Raw genomic sequence first — 15342 nt, forward strand, 5'->3', positions numbered from 1 at the left:
CCGCCACGTGTTAAATCGTTAAGGCTTTATCAAAGTATCGCAGCGAAAAAACCAAACTTAAGTCTTTAAAAATAACAAAGTTTAGAAAACCAATAAGTCAAAACTTACAAACTGGAACCATAAAGACCCTTATTTAAAACCAAACCAATATTCAAAACTCAAATCATAAATGAAATAAAAAAATATAAATAAGTTCAACACAAAGAACGAATACTCTCAATCACACTAATCCCTTGACAATGCGTTTGCCAAATCCCCGAACTTCACATCATCAAGATAACCTGTGCAATACTGCTCCCCAATAATACAAGTGTAACAATTGGATCATCACAAGGTTATTGAAAGGCGAAGGCTATGACCAAAAGAAAACACACAAAAGCACGCTGCAATCAGCAAAGCTGAGTACATACAAGTTACAACACACCAACTTAGCATGCTCAACTAATTAAAGTATATAACGTTTAACATGAATTCATTAACCAAGACTCCACACTAAAATAGTTCAATCAACTCAACATACTCACTAACCAATTCCAAACACTTGACTCTTTATATTTAATTTAATTAACTTAATTTGCAGTAAGCAATAGATGAGATTGTCCAATCCACCAAATCATTTTGGTCCCAAATGACCATTTAAAATAAAAATATAGCGATGCAAGAATGGGCACGACTCCATTCTCACAAAGTTAGTCTAGGATCCCACCTAACTCCTTGTTGTCTTTGGAACAGATGCGCCTGGTAATGAGGGATCCATCTACAGCCGTATATGTTTAACCTCTAGATCTTCATCCGTATCATGGTCTGAAAAGACCTCAATCGTAGGCTGCTTTTCTATAGGAGGCGGTACAGTCTCTTGAGAAAGCATCTTAGAGGTACTTTCACAGACAGCGCCAAATGTTTCGGGGTTTTTTGTGTCCTTCGGGAGTTACGTCACCAAGACTAATTTCCCGCCGGCTGTACTTGCAAAACAACGAAAGCTCCGGGTGTTCGGAGTTTCGTCTCCGACGATCAAGTTAGAAAGTGTTCGGAGTGATGTAAGAATTACGGAAAGTAAAAGTAGATCTTCTCGGATTATGAGATCAGATGATTTCTCTGTTTTCGAGAGAATTGATTGTGTAATAAATGAACGTATCCTCAAAATGGGGTAAATCTCCCTATTTATAGGGTCATTGGAAAATGTGCCCCTATCTAGGTCAAGGTCATTGGAAAATGTGCCCCTATCTAGGTCATTTTGACCTAGATTTGGTGGGTTGCGCTGCTTTGCGGCTTTCTCGGGAATTGGGCCCTGAAAGCCGTCATTCCCTGACGAATATCTGTATGCCACGTGTCTGGTCCAGGAGAGTCTATTTGAACCCCTTACAGACTGAGACATGTCACACTCTCATTGTACCACGTGACGGGGTAAAAATCCCCAAATCAGTTTATACAAATGTAATTTATTAAAAGGGAATAAAAATGACACCCAAAGAGATAACACATGCTTTTATTAAAAAAAAAAAAGAAAAAAAAAGATGTTTTTACATACACAACTATTGATTCATTTTATCAAGGATTCAAAAGTTGCAAAAGTGGGCCAAGTTTCACACTTAATTACAAGTAACAATCTCTTAAGACTTAAATTATATTGGACCTTTGCACATTTTGGATATTAGTAAGAGCAAAAATGATTGTATCTCCTCTTTAGGTCCAAGTCTCTTAAATGGCTTACAAACTTACACGAAAGTTGGACATCTTCCCACATTTGGTTATGGATGAATTTATTGGATTTATAGAGCAATTCACAGGTCTCAATCCAATGATAATTAAAGAGAATCCTCACGTCCTATGACTCCTATCTTTACCTTGAATGTCAGTGATCAATTTACTCCCTCCCAAGTTGCCTTCAGTCCTTCACCATTTCTGCTCCTCCTCGCACACTAACCTGTTAGAGGATCAACTTAATCAAAAGCTTAAACTAATGGTTGAGGCTCAAGAATATGTTTTATACTCTATCACGTCCCCTGACACGAGAGCCCGTTGGGCTTGAAGTGTGAATGCAGCATGAGCCCTTCTCGTACCTTGTGTCACGCTGGCTCTTGATACCATGTTAGAGGATCAAGTCAACCAAAAGCTTTAACTAATGGTTGAGCCCCAGGAATATGTTTTATACTCTATCATAACCAACATTCAACCTTAACCACTGGTGTTCTGCCATTAACGTTACCTTTTCTTACACTAACCATTAAAGCAACGAACCACTACTATCTATGGGTTTGTTCAATTCATCTGGCTTAAACTAATCTGACCTTATTAGACTTTTCAAAACTTCTTTTAGTTGTAAATGAAATTAAAGTGAACCGAACAAACCCTATAAGAAAGTGAAACGCTAAACATCGCCCGCAATTTACCATATAAAGCCCACAAATATGATATGATTTGACCATTATGCCCTTTTTCTAAAACTGAAATAAACTCGGTGTAAAAAATGTGGAGCCGTACTGGCTCGTCGGGGGAGACCGGAGGGCAGGCCGGAGATGCGGGGGACGCCGGAGGTACGTCGTCGTCGACGGAAAACGAGGTAAGTCACCGTTAAAATTCACGGTTTACCGTCGGAGTGGCTCCGGCGCCTAGGGTGGACGCCCAAACCGTAGCTTGGACGTCCAAGCCGGACGCCAGAACCACCAGAATGGCGTCCAGCCCAGACGCCCAGACCACCAGACTGGCGTCCTGGGCAGACGCCACTCCACTGGGTGAGGCGGCCCTGCCAGGCGCCAGTCCAGTGGCTGTGGCAGCCCTGGCAGACGCCACCTTTAATAATTAATTTTTTTTTCTTTTTTGATTTTGTTGTTGTTTTTTATTTAATTTTTTTGTAAAAAAAAATCGAAAATGATTTTTTAAAAAAATTCGAAATGGGTTTTTTGTAAATTAAATTTGAAAATTCGAAATAGGTTTTTTTAAAATTAAATTTGAAAATTCGAAATGGTATATTTTTAAATTTAGTTTGAAAATTCGAATTGGGTTTTTATAAAAATTAAGTTTGATTATATATAATTATGTTTTTTTTGTGTTAATTCTGTGGAAATATAGAAATTAAATGTATTATCCGTTAAATGTATTTATTGTAATATATAATTGATGCAGGAATATGGTGGAGACGGAAATGATTACAGTGGGATATTTGGACATGATGGTCCATTCAAAGAAGCTCAACAGGCGATTGATTGGGCAAAACAGGTTGCAATTGCAGCTGGATTTTGCTTGGTAGTAGCAACTCATAAATCTCAACGGGATGGTAGAATGGATCGCATTTTGAGATGTGACCGTTATCGCAAAAGAGAAGAAAGAGATTTTCGTACAGCCACTCGGTTTGACACAAAGCGGAAAGGTTGTGGGTGTGAGTTCAGAGTAAAGGTTCGACAACTACGGAGTCGTGACGGTTGGGAAGTGAGAGGTTACTCTAAATGGGGGTATCACAACCATGAGATGATAGTATATGAAGAGGGTCATCGACAACTGAGCGGCTTAAGTCCTGCTGCGAAACTAGTTGTGAAAGAAATGAGTGATGCTCAAGTGAAGCCTGCTAAAATATTAGCATCTGTGTTAGAGAAATTTCCAGAAGACCATCCAAACCGAAGACACATCTACAACGTCAGACAGCAACTCAGGTTTGAACGGTCAGAGGGAAGGAACCCTATACAGCAGCTGCTACACCAGGCACAATCACGTGGTTACCTGTTCTGGTTTGATTCTGATGAAGATACAGCGGAGGTGACTCATCTTTTCCTTGTGCATCCTGATTGTGCTGATATGATCAAGTCTTGGCCATTTGTGATTTTGATCGACTCAACGTACAAGACAAACAAGTACAAGTTCCCTCTGGTTGAGATGGTTGGGATGGCTCCAACGAACCAGAACTTTCTGATTGGTCATGCAATCATCAGGGATGAGACGACTCCAAGTTATTATTGGGTGTTGGAGAAGCTGAGAAACTACATCGGGCCTAATGTTCATCCAGCAGCCATCGTCAGCGACTGTGAGGGAGGTCTCTTTGCCCCCATAGCAGAGCTGTTTCCCGAATCGAACCACTTATTATGCACATGGCACATCAACAACTGCGTGAAAGTGAAAGCCTACAACCTTTTCAAGAAGAATTTGGAAATGGCAGAGAGATTGGTGAATGGTAAGTGGCGGAAGATCCTACAGGCTACCACAGAGGAAGCGTATGAGCGAGCATTGGCTAACTTCAGGGATTCGTACCAGTGGTGTCCGACACTGGTGGACTATGTGATGCGTCAATGGGTCCCTCACAGGGAAAAGTTTGTCAAATATTGGACAAACCAAGTACTTCATTTTGGGAACACTACAACATGTAGAGTTGAGAGCGCTCATAGAGCTACCAAGGACTGGATTTATTCATCGACCGCTGCTTTGGATACACTGTTCGCTAGACTGAACAAGTCAATTGAAACTCAGAAGAACGACATCAGGAACTCTCTAGAGGACTCCAGACGACGACATGGTACGATGTATAGCCATTTTATATTTAAGATTCTCCAAGGTCGTGTGTCGCATACTGCTTGGGGTTGATTCTCACTGAGCTGAACAGGGTGAGGGACTTGGCTGACGAAGTGTATACTCGGTGTGGGTGTACTATTTCAGTAACTCATGGATTACCTTGCGCATGCACCATTCACCGCGTTATTACAGAAGAAAGGGCGTCGTTACATGTTGATCAGGTCCATTCATTCTGGAGGACGCCTGTTATTGGTGAGCATGCAGACAATCAAACGGCCGACCGTGAACAGGAGGAGTTGGAGCAGTTCCGTTCGATGTACGACCGAGTGTCCTCCAGCCATCCTTCTATTATTCGTGACGCTACTCATGTACTTCATGACATGTTCCACCCGTCTAACTTAGATTATGAGGAACCCGAAGGAGTTGACCGTCCTCGAGGTCGACAACGGCGGAACAAGAGTGCGTTTGAGTATATCCGTGGTCTTGGTCGTGGTCGTTCTCGTGGTCGGACATCGTCATCGTAGTCAATCTTCATCGTCTGTGAATATGCCCCTGAGAACTGGTACGTTTTGGTTGTTTTTATTGCACATAGTTTTAAAGTGTTACTCCTGCCTTCTTAACTGTCTATAATTAATTATATGGTGAATAGGAAGAAACGATGTTGATCAGTTTCCGTACAAGGAAAGGATACCTGCGATCATCATGTCGTACTTGGAAGGGTGGAATGATGTAATCGGAGATGGTAACTGCGGATTCCGGGTCGTGGCTGATGTTTTTCAAATGGGCGAAGACAACTACGGTTCGGTGCGTGAGTTGATGTACAGCGAAATTGCCTCTAACCGAAATGTTTATCGTCATGTGTACCAGGATGACTTGGATGGCGCTCTGCGGCGTATCCGGTGGGGAGGTGGACCTTGCGGCGAAAATCATTATTTTGACGCGCCCCTAGATCTGTTTGCCGTTGCAAACATTTACAAATGCGCAATCATGCATTTCGGCCTGGGAGTGCATAGTCAAGCTTATTATCCTTGTACCACGGTTCTCCCTTGGCGGTCGCGTGAGACTGTCACCACACCGGTCAGAGAGCTAGCTATTGCGTTTCTTGGGTCGTCATACAGACATTTCATCTGACTAGACATGTCAACCGATTTTCCGGTGCCACCGATTATACCTCGGTGGTACAACATTCGCACAGCGAGCGTAGAGGGTTGGGATGCGCTATATAATGACCGGATCCACGAATGGAACACCCTAGCTGCAGTTTAGTTTTTCATGTTTACATTCTTTATTTGTAATCTTATTTGTACGTTGCTCTTTTAATGAGAACATTAATATTTTATATTGTATTGCTTACTGCATTCTATATGTTGCATGGGTAAGTTGCGCGGATCCACGAACGGTTATATCAAAATTTAAAAACAGCACTGATAATATGTTTAAGTTGGAAGCTAAAAGAACAATCTAAAATGTTACAATTTTACAACATAATGTCCAACATAATGCTCTATAAATAAAATACAATAACCATCAGTAATCCCTCCTCGACGACGACTCCCACTGCGCAAGGGTCTGTTCCAGACTATCAACAACAGCTCTCCCTGTTGCACTCATGCTGTCCTTCTCAAGAGAGAGTTTCTGTACGTCTTGCATTATCTACTAACAAACCTACCACCCCTACCCTTACGCACCTCCACCATATGCGTCTCGTACATGTCATCAACCCTCTGACTGAATGGACCGTAATCATCATACGGTCCACTGCCATCGTCCACATCCTCATCCTCATCTGCGCCCTCCTCCTGCTCCTCCTCCTGGTCACCCTCCTCAGCATCATCATCGTCATCGTCATCCTCATCCCGACGGTGGATCCGTTCTCTACGAACTGAGGCCGAAATACCACGGGATCTGACATGTCTATGCCCCGACCTCTCCACTGAATAACTTCTACTAAGAAGCTCTATATTCTTCCCCGCACCATGACGACCCAGTGAATTCTACACAAAATTTTAAAATATATAAACATACAAAAATTTATACGATAAATAATCATCATCGCAAATCAAATAAACTAAAAACATACAAATAATTGTAAACAAAATATAAACGTAGAAAAAATACAACGAAATTGAAAAAATTTATAAATATAAACAACAAAATATAAAAACAATTCAAAATTATATTACAAAAAAAAAAAAAATTAAAAACAATTTTTCAAAAAAATAAAAAAATAAAAAAATAAAAAAAAATGGGGGGGGGGCGCCCTGGCTGGACGCCCAGCCAGCGGTGGTGGCGCCAGCTGCAGACGCCGCCACCAGTTGGCTGGCGCCTAGGCTGGACGCCACAGCCACGGCTGCGGCGCCTAGAATAAACGCCACAACCGTGGCTGTGGCGTCCAGCCCAGGCGCCAGCCAACTGGTGGCGGCGTCTGCATCTGGCGCCACCACCGCTGGCTGGGCGTCCAGCCAGGGCGCCCCACCGCGTTCACGGCGATTTTTCCCTTTTTTTTTTTTTTTTTTTAAACAAAATGTACCTTTCCTCCTTGGGACATCCTTCCCTCCGCCGCCGCCGCCAATTCCTTGCCTTGCCGCCTCGACATTGCCGTTATTTGAATTTTATTTTTTTTTAAGAGAGGTTGAAAGAAGATGAGCAATGAGAGTGTGAGTGATGAGAGTGTGAGTGTGAGTGTTTTTTTTTTAAGGTCAAGGGCAATTTTGGCAAACCAAGTGAATTTTGTGGGCTTTATGTAGTAATTTGTGGGCGATGTTTAACAAATCCCATAAGAAACCATCCATATTACTATATTAGACCATACTCCGTATATCTTATGCACCTTATTTTCCGATCCTCTTCTTTTGAAGCATTGAGTGCCTTTTTGTGATTCAATTTTGCAGAGAGTTTTCAAATCATAGCCTGTTAAAAAATCAACAATATAGTACAGTTTCTATAGATGCTCTATTATTGCAGATAATGTAGGACAAAACCTAAACCATAGAAAGTTAATTGTCACATTAGGCCTTGTGATAAGTATAAAACTACCATTGATCCATAAGAGTTTCGCCTTTCGAACCGCCAGTCTGGCGATTGGGCCCACCGGGCCCAGCTACGTAGATAATATTGAGCAATTTCCTTTAACAACAAACAATATTTCATACCATTCTCATTATTTAGACAACTAACTTCCACATTATCTACAAAATAATTCACAATATTACCACAACTCTCCTCTAATACCTACAACTCGGAGAGATCACTGAAATATCCTAAACTATACTGCTATTATAGTCTAATATACAACCACCACCCAAGTTCCCATAAGGGTGTGTGGTTCTTTCCCCTTGAGATGAGAGCTTCCTAACGTTGTAATTTTCCATAACATACTCAACTTTATACATAATTCGGAAAAAAAAAAAAGAAAGAAAAGGTGGGAGGCCAACAATTATGGACATTGGATGGATACATCCTTCAAGTTTGTTGGAGACCTTGGAGGCAAGAAATTGCGTGCTGAAGTTCTCTCTTTGGTTGTGGTTTAGAGTCTTTAGACCGAGACAGAGAAGATATGGTCTTGGCTGAGACTACCTTCCTCACCAATAGCCTCCACTTTGCATCATCTCCTTTCTTCTCTTGTTGCATCTTCAACTTGAATTGTCTGTCCACGTTTCAATAATATCAACATCAATAATTAGCGAACATATATAATGTATTCCTAACAACAAAGCCATAATTGTAATGAATTCCTACATTACAATTACATAAAATTGACCCATCAACAAATTATCATGTCTAATCCCCTTTGACAATGAGCTACTCGTATATAGCATGTAACTCGAGGGAAACGTAACTTCATCAAATATACGGCATTACGGCACACATGAGATTATTGATCACACAAAAACGACCCCAATATGTCAATTAATTCAAACCCTGTAGTAATTTTGTTCCATTTACATGTTTAATGTTACAATAACGACTTTCCCTACCTACTATAGTAATTTTGTTATTGCCTATAATCCCTACCAAACACGTGCATTAAAAAAAAAATAAAAAAAAATAAAATTTTAAAATAAATAAAACTCGTATTGATTACTCATGTTTTTGTTTCTAAATAAAAGTCGTTTCTATCCTTCAAAGTTACAAACATTACCTGTACAAGTTGAATTCAAATACTTTAAAAAGAAATTTATACTGAAAGTTCAACCTTAAAAGCGAGCACGTCCTTTAAACAATAAAAATTTAAAAAGCAAGCTGTCTCAAAGGGCCATGGGACGATTGGGACATTGAATCTATACAAGTTAAATAGAAGTATGTACTCCATAAACATTCTTTCAAAAAAAAAAAAAATGTACTCCGTTAACATTAATTAAAGCGACACAAAAAGTTTCATGATGATTGAAAGGTTCATATAAAAAAAAAAAAAAAAAAAAAAAAAAAAACCCTAAAGGTAGGCAAAAGCTACACATGAGCACAAACAACTAAGGTGATGATCAACCTTCCCTAGTTGGAGTAGTCTTGCAAAAATAACAATGCTTTGAATAGGCCCCATTTGTGGGTGTGGTAGCCAACAAATGGCATCAAAGTGCAGAAAAAATGGGCGAAATTTTTATTTTGATATCCTATTATTGCGGAAACAGGACAAATTGAGGTTTGTAAGTCCAAATCTCCCTTAATATAAAAGATTGTCCTACATGATCACAACTTTAGGGAGTTGAAAGGTACACCAAAAAGGCCAAAATTAAAGTTGATCCAAGTAATTAATTAAAGGATAAAACGGCCGGATCTTTTTGGTGTTAAAGAAGGATCCCACAGATCCACATTTCTAGCATTGGTAGACCACTCGCCGAAAGCTCATTCAAATGGAAGGTTGTGCTAGAGCCTAAAGGAAGCTAAAAGGAAGTAGAAACCACGTTTACAAGATGTAAGGTCGAATCTTGGTCACACCCAATTTGATCCCTATAGTCGGGTATATTAATTATTGTCGATATTAACTAACTTAGTTGATAAACTATCGGAATTCGGTGATGTTTGAGATTTAATGTTAAATCTCGTTATCTCATACAGCTCGTCTTGAGTGAGACCATCTAACATAATCAACTTTGTATAAAGTTTTAGGTAGATTCAATCAATGACCTTTAGTTACCAAAATCTAGCATTGAGGCACGCCACAATCTCACAAAACTCAAATGAGAACATAATAATATGGGCACATATAAAAATATATAAGCTAAAAAAAGACAAGTTTAGGTAAAATCTCACCTGCAAAGAGGAACTCTGCAATTGCCTGGTTGTTCACACATAGAAGCATGAAGCTTAAGAAGCTGCCACATACGCTTGCATCTTGAGCACCCACCATTGACCCTCTTCTTACACGTGGCAAAATGTTTGATCAACAGCTGGAGGCCTTGACACGTGGAGAATCTTTTGCAAGGCTCCTTCTTGGAGGGTCCCATATCATAGGGACCCACACCGGTGCACCCTTCTGTGCATATGTGCACTAAACAGTCCATTGCTTCGCTTAGCTGTATGTACAAGTTTTGTTCTTCCTTGTGCTTCTTTGTCCTCTTCTTTCTCTGCAATTTGATGATAAAAAAACCAATTTGTAAGCACTCATCAATTGCCGCCCCATATAATCAAACAAGACATGGCACATTATTTTATTTATTTGTGTGTAACCATCGTGTTTCTTGTTCGTATGTCGTATAAGGGTGTAAATGAGTCGAGACTCTCAATATTCCACATGATTGCATGTATTAATATTAGTTTGTATATTGCTAGTATGCACAAAGGAGTAAATGAGTCGAGACGCTTAATAAACAACACAAGGTCAAGTTTGGTTGAAGTATTATACCATTTAATACCATTTAATAAGTTTACCTATTATCTACATAATCACAAGTAATTAATGTAAGCATAAAGACAAATGTAATCTAGAAATATAAATTTAGACACAAATTAAAATCACTATCAAACATACTATTTCTACGGAGTAAAATACTATTAAAAAACAGTTGGACTTGAAACCTACGTACAAAATTTGACTAATTGTTCCAAAAAAAGTGTCAAGGATGTAAACTTTATTTCTAGTTCTAGTAAAGGACGCATTTTATTTCCTCCACACAAAAAAAGCAAAGCAAACATCTGATTAGAATTGAAACAACACAAATTTGACCTCTTCAAAAGAGCTTGAAATATCTTGCCTAAGTTAATCAAAAGCACGGTTGTTATTGGTTAACAAAAAATTCAAGCTTTCTAATCAGTTGTAATTATCACTTTGAATTAACCTAAGATGTTTTTCATAAATAAACAAAATATAATCATTCAATGAATTGGAAAGCTATGATGTTCAATGTTAATATAATGACCATTTCAAAAAAATTAACCACAATTAGTGCAATCCAATGATTTGGATATAACATAACTTAAAAAAAAAATCTCATAATAATATTATGTACTCCGTAGTTTCAATCAATGCAATGATTTCAATTCAAAAACTTTAGTAAGAATAAGGTGAAGAAAACCGGATCACGTAACCTTATCATCTAATCGGGTGGGAAGAAAAAACACCAAATTGCATGCCAAAAACACAATCAATATGGTTGGGATATTTTATATTTGACAGCACTCAAAAAACCAAGAAAGTAAATTATTGCTTACCAATTCATTTTCCTCAATGAACTGTAAGATCTCCAGCTCCAACCAAGGATCATGCTTTTGAAGAAATTTGTAGCCCTCAGTCTTCTCAATAGCCTTAAACTTAGTTGCAGCAAACTTCATACTCTTGAGGTAAAGATCCGGTGCATCGCACAGTCTAGCTAATTGAAGTACATCGATAACATTATCAACAATTAGCTTTTCAGCTAATCCTTTGCTACATCTCTGCTTCAGTGTTGGCACTGCGAACACATGAGAAAGAGCTAGGAGATGGATTCCATATTTCTCCATCTCTTCATTCGTGCACCTGATCATAAACAATTACAACCACACCATCAGCATGATAAGCATGATTGCGATACATACTATTTACGAAAACTCAATGATCTTATAGAAACAATTAAATTTACCTCTATATACAGCAAATAGCAATTACCAATACTGTAAAAATGATTTACCTAGCATTTAGCAGAATTCCTTATTATGAAGAAATAAATTTCGCTTTCTATTATATTAATGCATAGTTAATGTGAAGGCATCAAATTACATAAAAATTAATGCTTCTTATGATTCATTATGAATCACATCTCGTGGTTGGGACTTGGGAGGTTGTGTTATAATTTCTTATAGCAAAATTATTTGTATAGTAAAAAAACTATATCTGTTACTCTAACTAGAAACAGAGTTTGGTTTTTTATGTTTTTTTTTTGTTGATACACAATACTCCGATGTGTCTTAATTGTCATGAATTCTATTATAAAGTTAATCAGCAAATTCTAATTAGGAGTACATTTTCTTTTACTCCATCAGATTTTTTTTGTTCTTCTCACTTTAATTTTGTCTCAATTTAGTCTCACAAAATGATTCCAATATTAATTATACTTCGTGCTTTCTTCTTAATATAGTTTTAACATCAAAATTAAATCCTAACACATTATGATTGAATCATCATTTAATTTTGGTCTCTAAAATCAGAATTAATTAGCTAAATATTGATCCTTAATATTTAATAATGAATTGTATTCAACAAAAAAAAAAATATGAAGATTTCACTAAAACAAATATGCGTAGTAAATTAGTTATGTGTAGCCTTTACCGTAAAAATTACAGTAATTGACAGTATAAATATAAAATCAGGCATACAAATCAACTACACGAATAATATGCTTAACATTTAGATTTCGTCATTTATTATGTAATTACAATAGTCCTCTAAAAGGATAAGAATTCGTCAAATGTTTCCTAATTTCTAGCAAGAAAAGTCCAAGGCACGAGCCAAAAGGAAAACAGGATTCAACATCATCGCATCTTTTTGACCATTTGTTCCAAAACTTACAACAATTAAAAATTTAAAACCGTGTATAAATGCAACACTATCAGTACGAAAATGTTGTCTCATGTCGAAATATGGACTTAAACAGTTACTCCTCCAATCACCAATTAATTTTTCCGATAATACGTATTTTATATGAAATTTAAATTATACATCCGATCACCAATTAATTTTTCCGATAATACGTATTTTATATGAAATTTAAATTATACATCCGATCACCAATTAATTTTTCCGATAATACGTATTTTATATGAAATTTAAATTATACATCCGATCACCAATTAATTTTTCCGATAATACGTATTTTATATGAAATTTAAATTATACATCCGGGTGTACATTTTTAGTTACAAAGGTGGTAATAATTTCGGTATTTCCTACCTAAAAAAACCGATAAATCAAGATATTTGTCAATTTTACTGGTCAAATTAACCAATTTTCCAACAAAACAAAGTTTACACTCCTTTAACATCCTACAAAAATTTCTAAATAACGCGTTAATAATATCTTAAAATAATCAAATAAGGAGAGAAAAATTACCGGTAAGTGTAAAGGAATCGGACAAAGGCGGAGACGGCGTCACAAGGAACTCCAAGAATCGGAATCGCTTTCTCCCCTGTTTTCCGATTCATCTTCGGCTTTTCCACCATATTCTCCACTACCGGCGACGCCATTGCCTTTTTCAAATCATATTCCAATTCAAATCAATACTCAATAACCAAAAAATGATAAACAAACAAATAAAAGCATCTGTCTCTAAAAGTTCTTCTTGTTTCAACGATACTTAGCTCGGAAAGTAACACAAAACCGGAGGAAATAATTACCAGAATATGAGAATGAGCGGGAATGCGAACACCGGCGGAAGTAACGACATTGAGGTCAGGTTGAGGGAGGTTTTCGGCGAGTTTTCCGGCGAAAAGAGAAGGTTCGAGAGATCTATCGGTGAATTCGTCGGCGAAATTAGTGGGACACATGATTGATGTCAGTGTTGGATTTTTTGTAAAGAGTTTAATTTTTTGGTGGGGTGGTAATTGTGATTGAAAGAGTTAAGGACGTCGTTGAAGCGAAAGAAGAGTTTGTGAAGTGGACTTATATAGACAGTTAGGAGAGAGAAAATGGGAGGAAATTTGTTTGTGTTTACACGCGTTAGATTTAGCGCGTGGGGTTTAACGATCTGTAGCTGGAAAATGAGAGAGTTGAGAGAGGTAGACGTGGCACAGCTAGGGGAGGGCTTATCTGCTTCTATTTCTATTTTTATATTTTTTTTCTTTTTTTTTTTTTTTTTTGTTTATTTTGGTAGGGTAAATGAAATGGGTCCTTTTTGTTTGGAATTATGATATGTTACCGGTATTTTGAGTTGTCATTATGAATTACTGCATGAGTTGTATTAATACTTTAATAGCATTAACAATATGATGTAGGAGACTAGGAGGGCCTTTTTGGTAAAAATTGATTCGACAAGATACGGAGTGGCTTGATATTGTCTTTATTACTGATTAAATGTAACATTTTGGCAGATATATTTGTAAATTTAGCTATTACTAATTATGTCCAACTTACACGCGTAAATTTTACATTCTCTGTGTTTTAACTAATTACATAGGTAGATTTTTAAACTAAAAAACCTATTCATCATTTGCAATTTTGCATTAATTAATTTGTGTGTCATTTTTCTATGATGATGCATCTATTAAGATTTAAGAAACAAGGGATGTATAAAGTATGAAAAGTTAATAATATGCTGAAAATATACATTGAAATAAATCTAAGATAACTTTTATACTCCATAATAATATTCTTTTTATACATTACGATCAAAGTTATACTTGTGAATTTAGGGTCAAGTAAGGCTTATGAATTGGAAAGATAAAACTCAAAGTATATTACAATGGGTCAATGTGTTGATTCGTTGATACTTATTGTAGTCCCACTTGTAAGTGTCCCCTATTGAAAAAAGAGGGAAATTGGGCATCAGATAATTTTATAAGGTAGAAGAATTCCTCATCACCGCTAATTAGTTTTAGGGGTCATTTGGCTGGGAGTATTCATCAAAGGAAATGGGAATTAACTGCCCTGATTCCCTTTGTTGTTGTTTGTTTAGCATTTTTCCCCATTCCCTTTACCCTCTCCATTACCTCAAATCCTTCTAACTTGATTCCCCATCCCCCCCCCCTTTGTTTTTCCATTCCCTTTCATTAGCCATCACAACACCACCATACCCAAACCAGCCACCACCATCCTACTCTACCCCCACCACCCAGATGCAGCCACCCTCGCCACACTTCCACCGTCCCTCGCCAGAGCTCCTTCATCCCTCACTGGAGCTCCCACGCCCCTCGCCGCCCTCCCCCTCCCCCTCAAAACTCCCCTACTCCCGCAAAAACCCTAAAAACTCATCCCCTTCCCCATAAAACAGTCGGTCGCCCCTCCTCCCACCCTCGAAACCCTATCTAGGATTTCGAGGGTGGGGGAAGGGCGGCGAGGGACGAGGGAGCTCCAACGAGTGGTGTGGTGGCTGGGTGGTGGCTCGAGAAGGTAGGAAATAGGTATTGTGTGGTGGTGGTGTAGTGGTGAAAGTGGTGGCTTGTTTCCCTTTGTTATTCAAAACAAACAACATAGTAAATTTGGGGGTTATTCATTCCACTCTTTTTCTTTCCCTTTATTCATTCCATTTCGTTAACGCTTCGCGAACCAAACCACCCCTTAGTATGAAACCCTTGGTTTTTTCCTTATTAGTGGTGATTAGGGGATTTTGCTCCCACCAATCGGAATGCGCCACGTGGGCCAATCAGGTCCTGCCAAGTGTCCCCCAGTTGGACCTCTCAGGGCTTGCCACGTGGCACACGCTTATTCGTCCACCCTGG

General features: G+C 38.2%; 1 protein-coding gene across 1 annotated transcript; it reads right to left on the reverse strand.

Annotated features, from left to right (window-relative positions):
- Positions 1-7624: 7624 nt before the first annotated feature.
- On the reverse strand, positions 7625-13537 carry LOC110687870 (BTB/POZ and TAZ domain-containing protein 1-like). Its single transcript, XM_021864512.1, has 5 exons — positions 13303-13537; positions 13019-13155; positions 11146-11449; positions 9748-10061; positions 7625-8143 (listed from the first exon to the last, which is right to left on the reverse strand). Exons 1-5 carry the CDS (start codon positions 13450-13452, stop codon positions 7960-7962), a joined length of 1089 nt encoding a protein of 362 aa, XP_021720204.1. The 5' UTR covers positions 13453-13537; the 3' UTR covers positions 7625-7959.
- Between the last annotated feature and the right edge of the window lie 1805 nt (positions 13538-15342).

This window comes from Chenopodium quinoa, unplaced genomic scaffold (genome assembly GCF_001683475.1).
Source record: "Chenopodium quinoa cultivar QQ74 unplaced genomic scaffold, ASM168347v1, whole genome shotgun sequence".
Lineage (NCBI taxonomy): Eukaryota > Viridiplantae > Streptophyta > Magnoliopsida > Caryophyllales > Amaranthaceae > Chenopodium > Chenopodium quinoa.

Coding starts and splice junctions, on each gene's coding strand:
- LOC110687870 (XM_021864512.1), bottom strand. CDS start 13,452: ATGTGTCCCACTAATTTCGCCGACGAATTCACCGATAGATCTCTCGAA. Junction 11,450..13,018: donor CGATTCCTTTACACTTACCG/GTAATTTTTCTC, acceptor GTTTATGATCAG/GTGCACGAATGAAGAGATGG. Junction 10,062..11,145: donor TCATTGAGGAAAATGAATTG/GTAAGCAATAAT, acceptor ATCAAATTGCAG/AGAAAGAAGAGGACAAAGAA.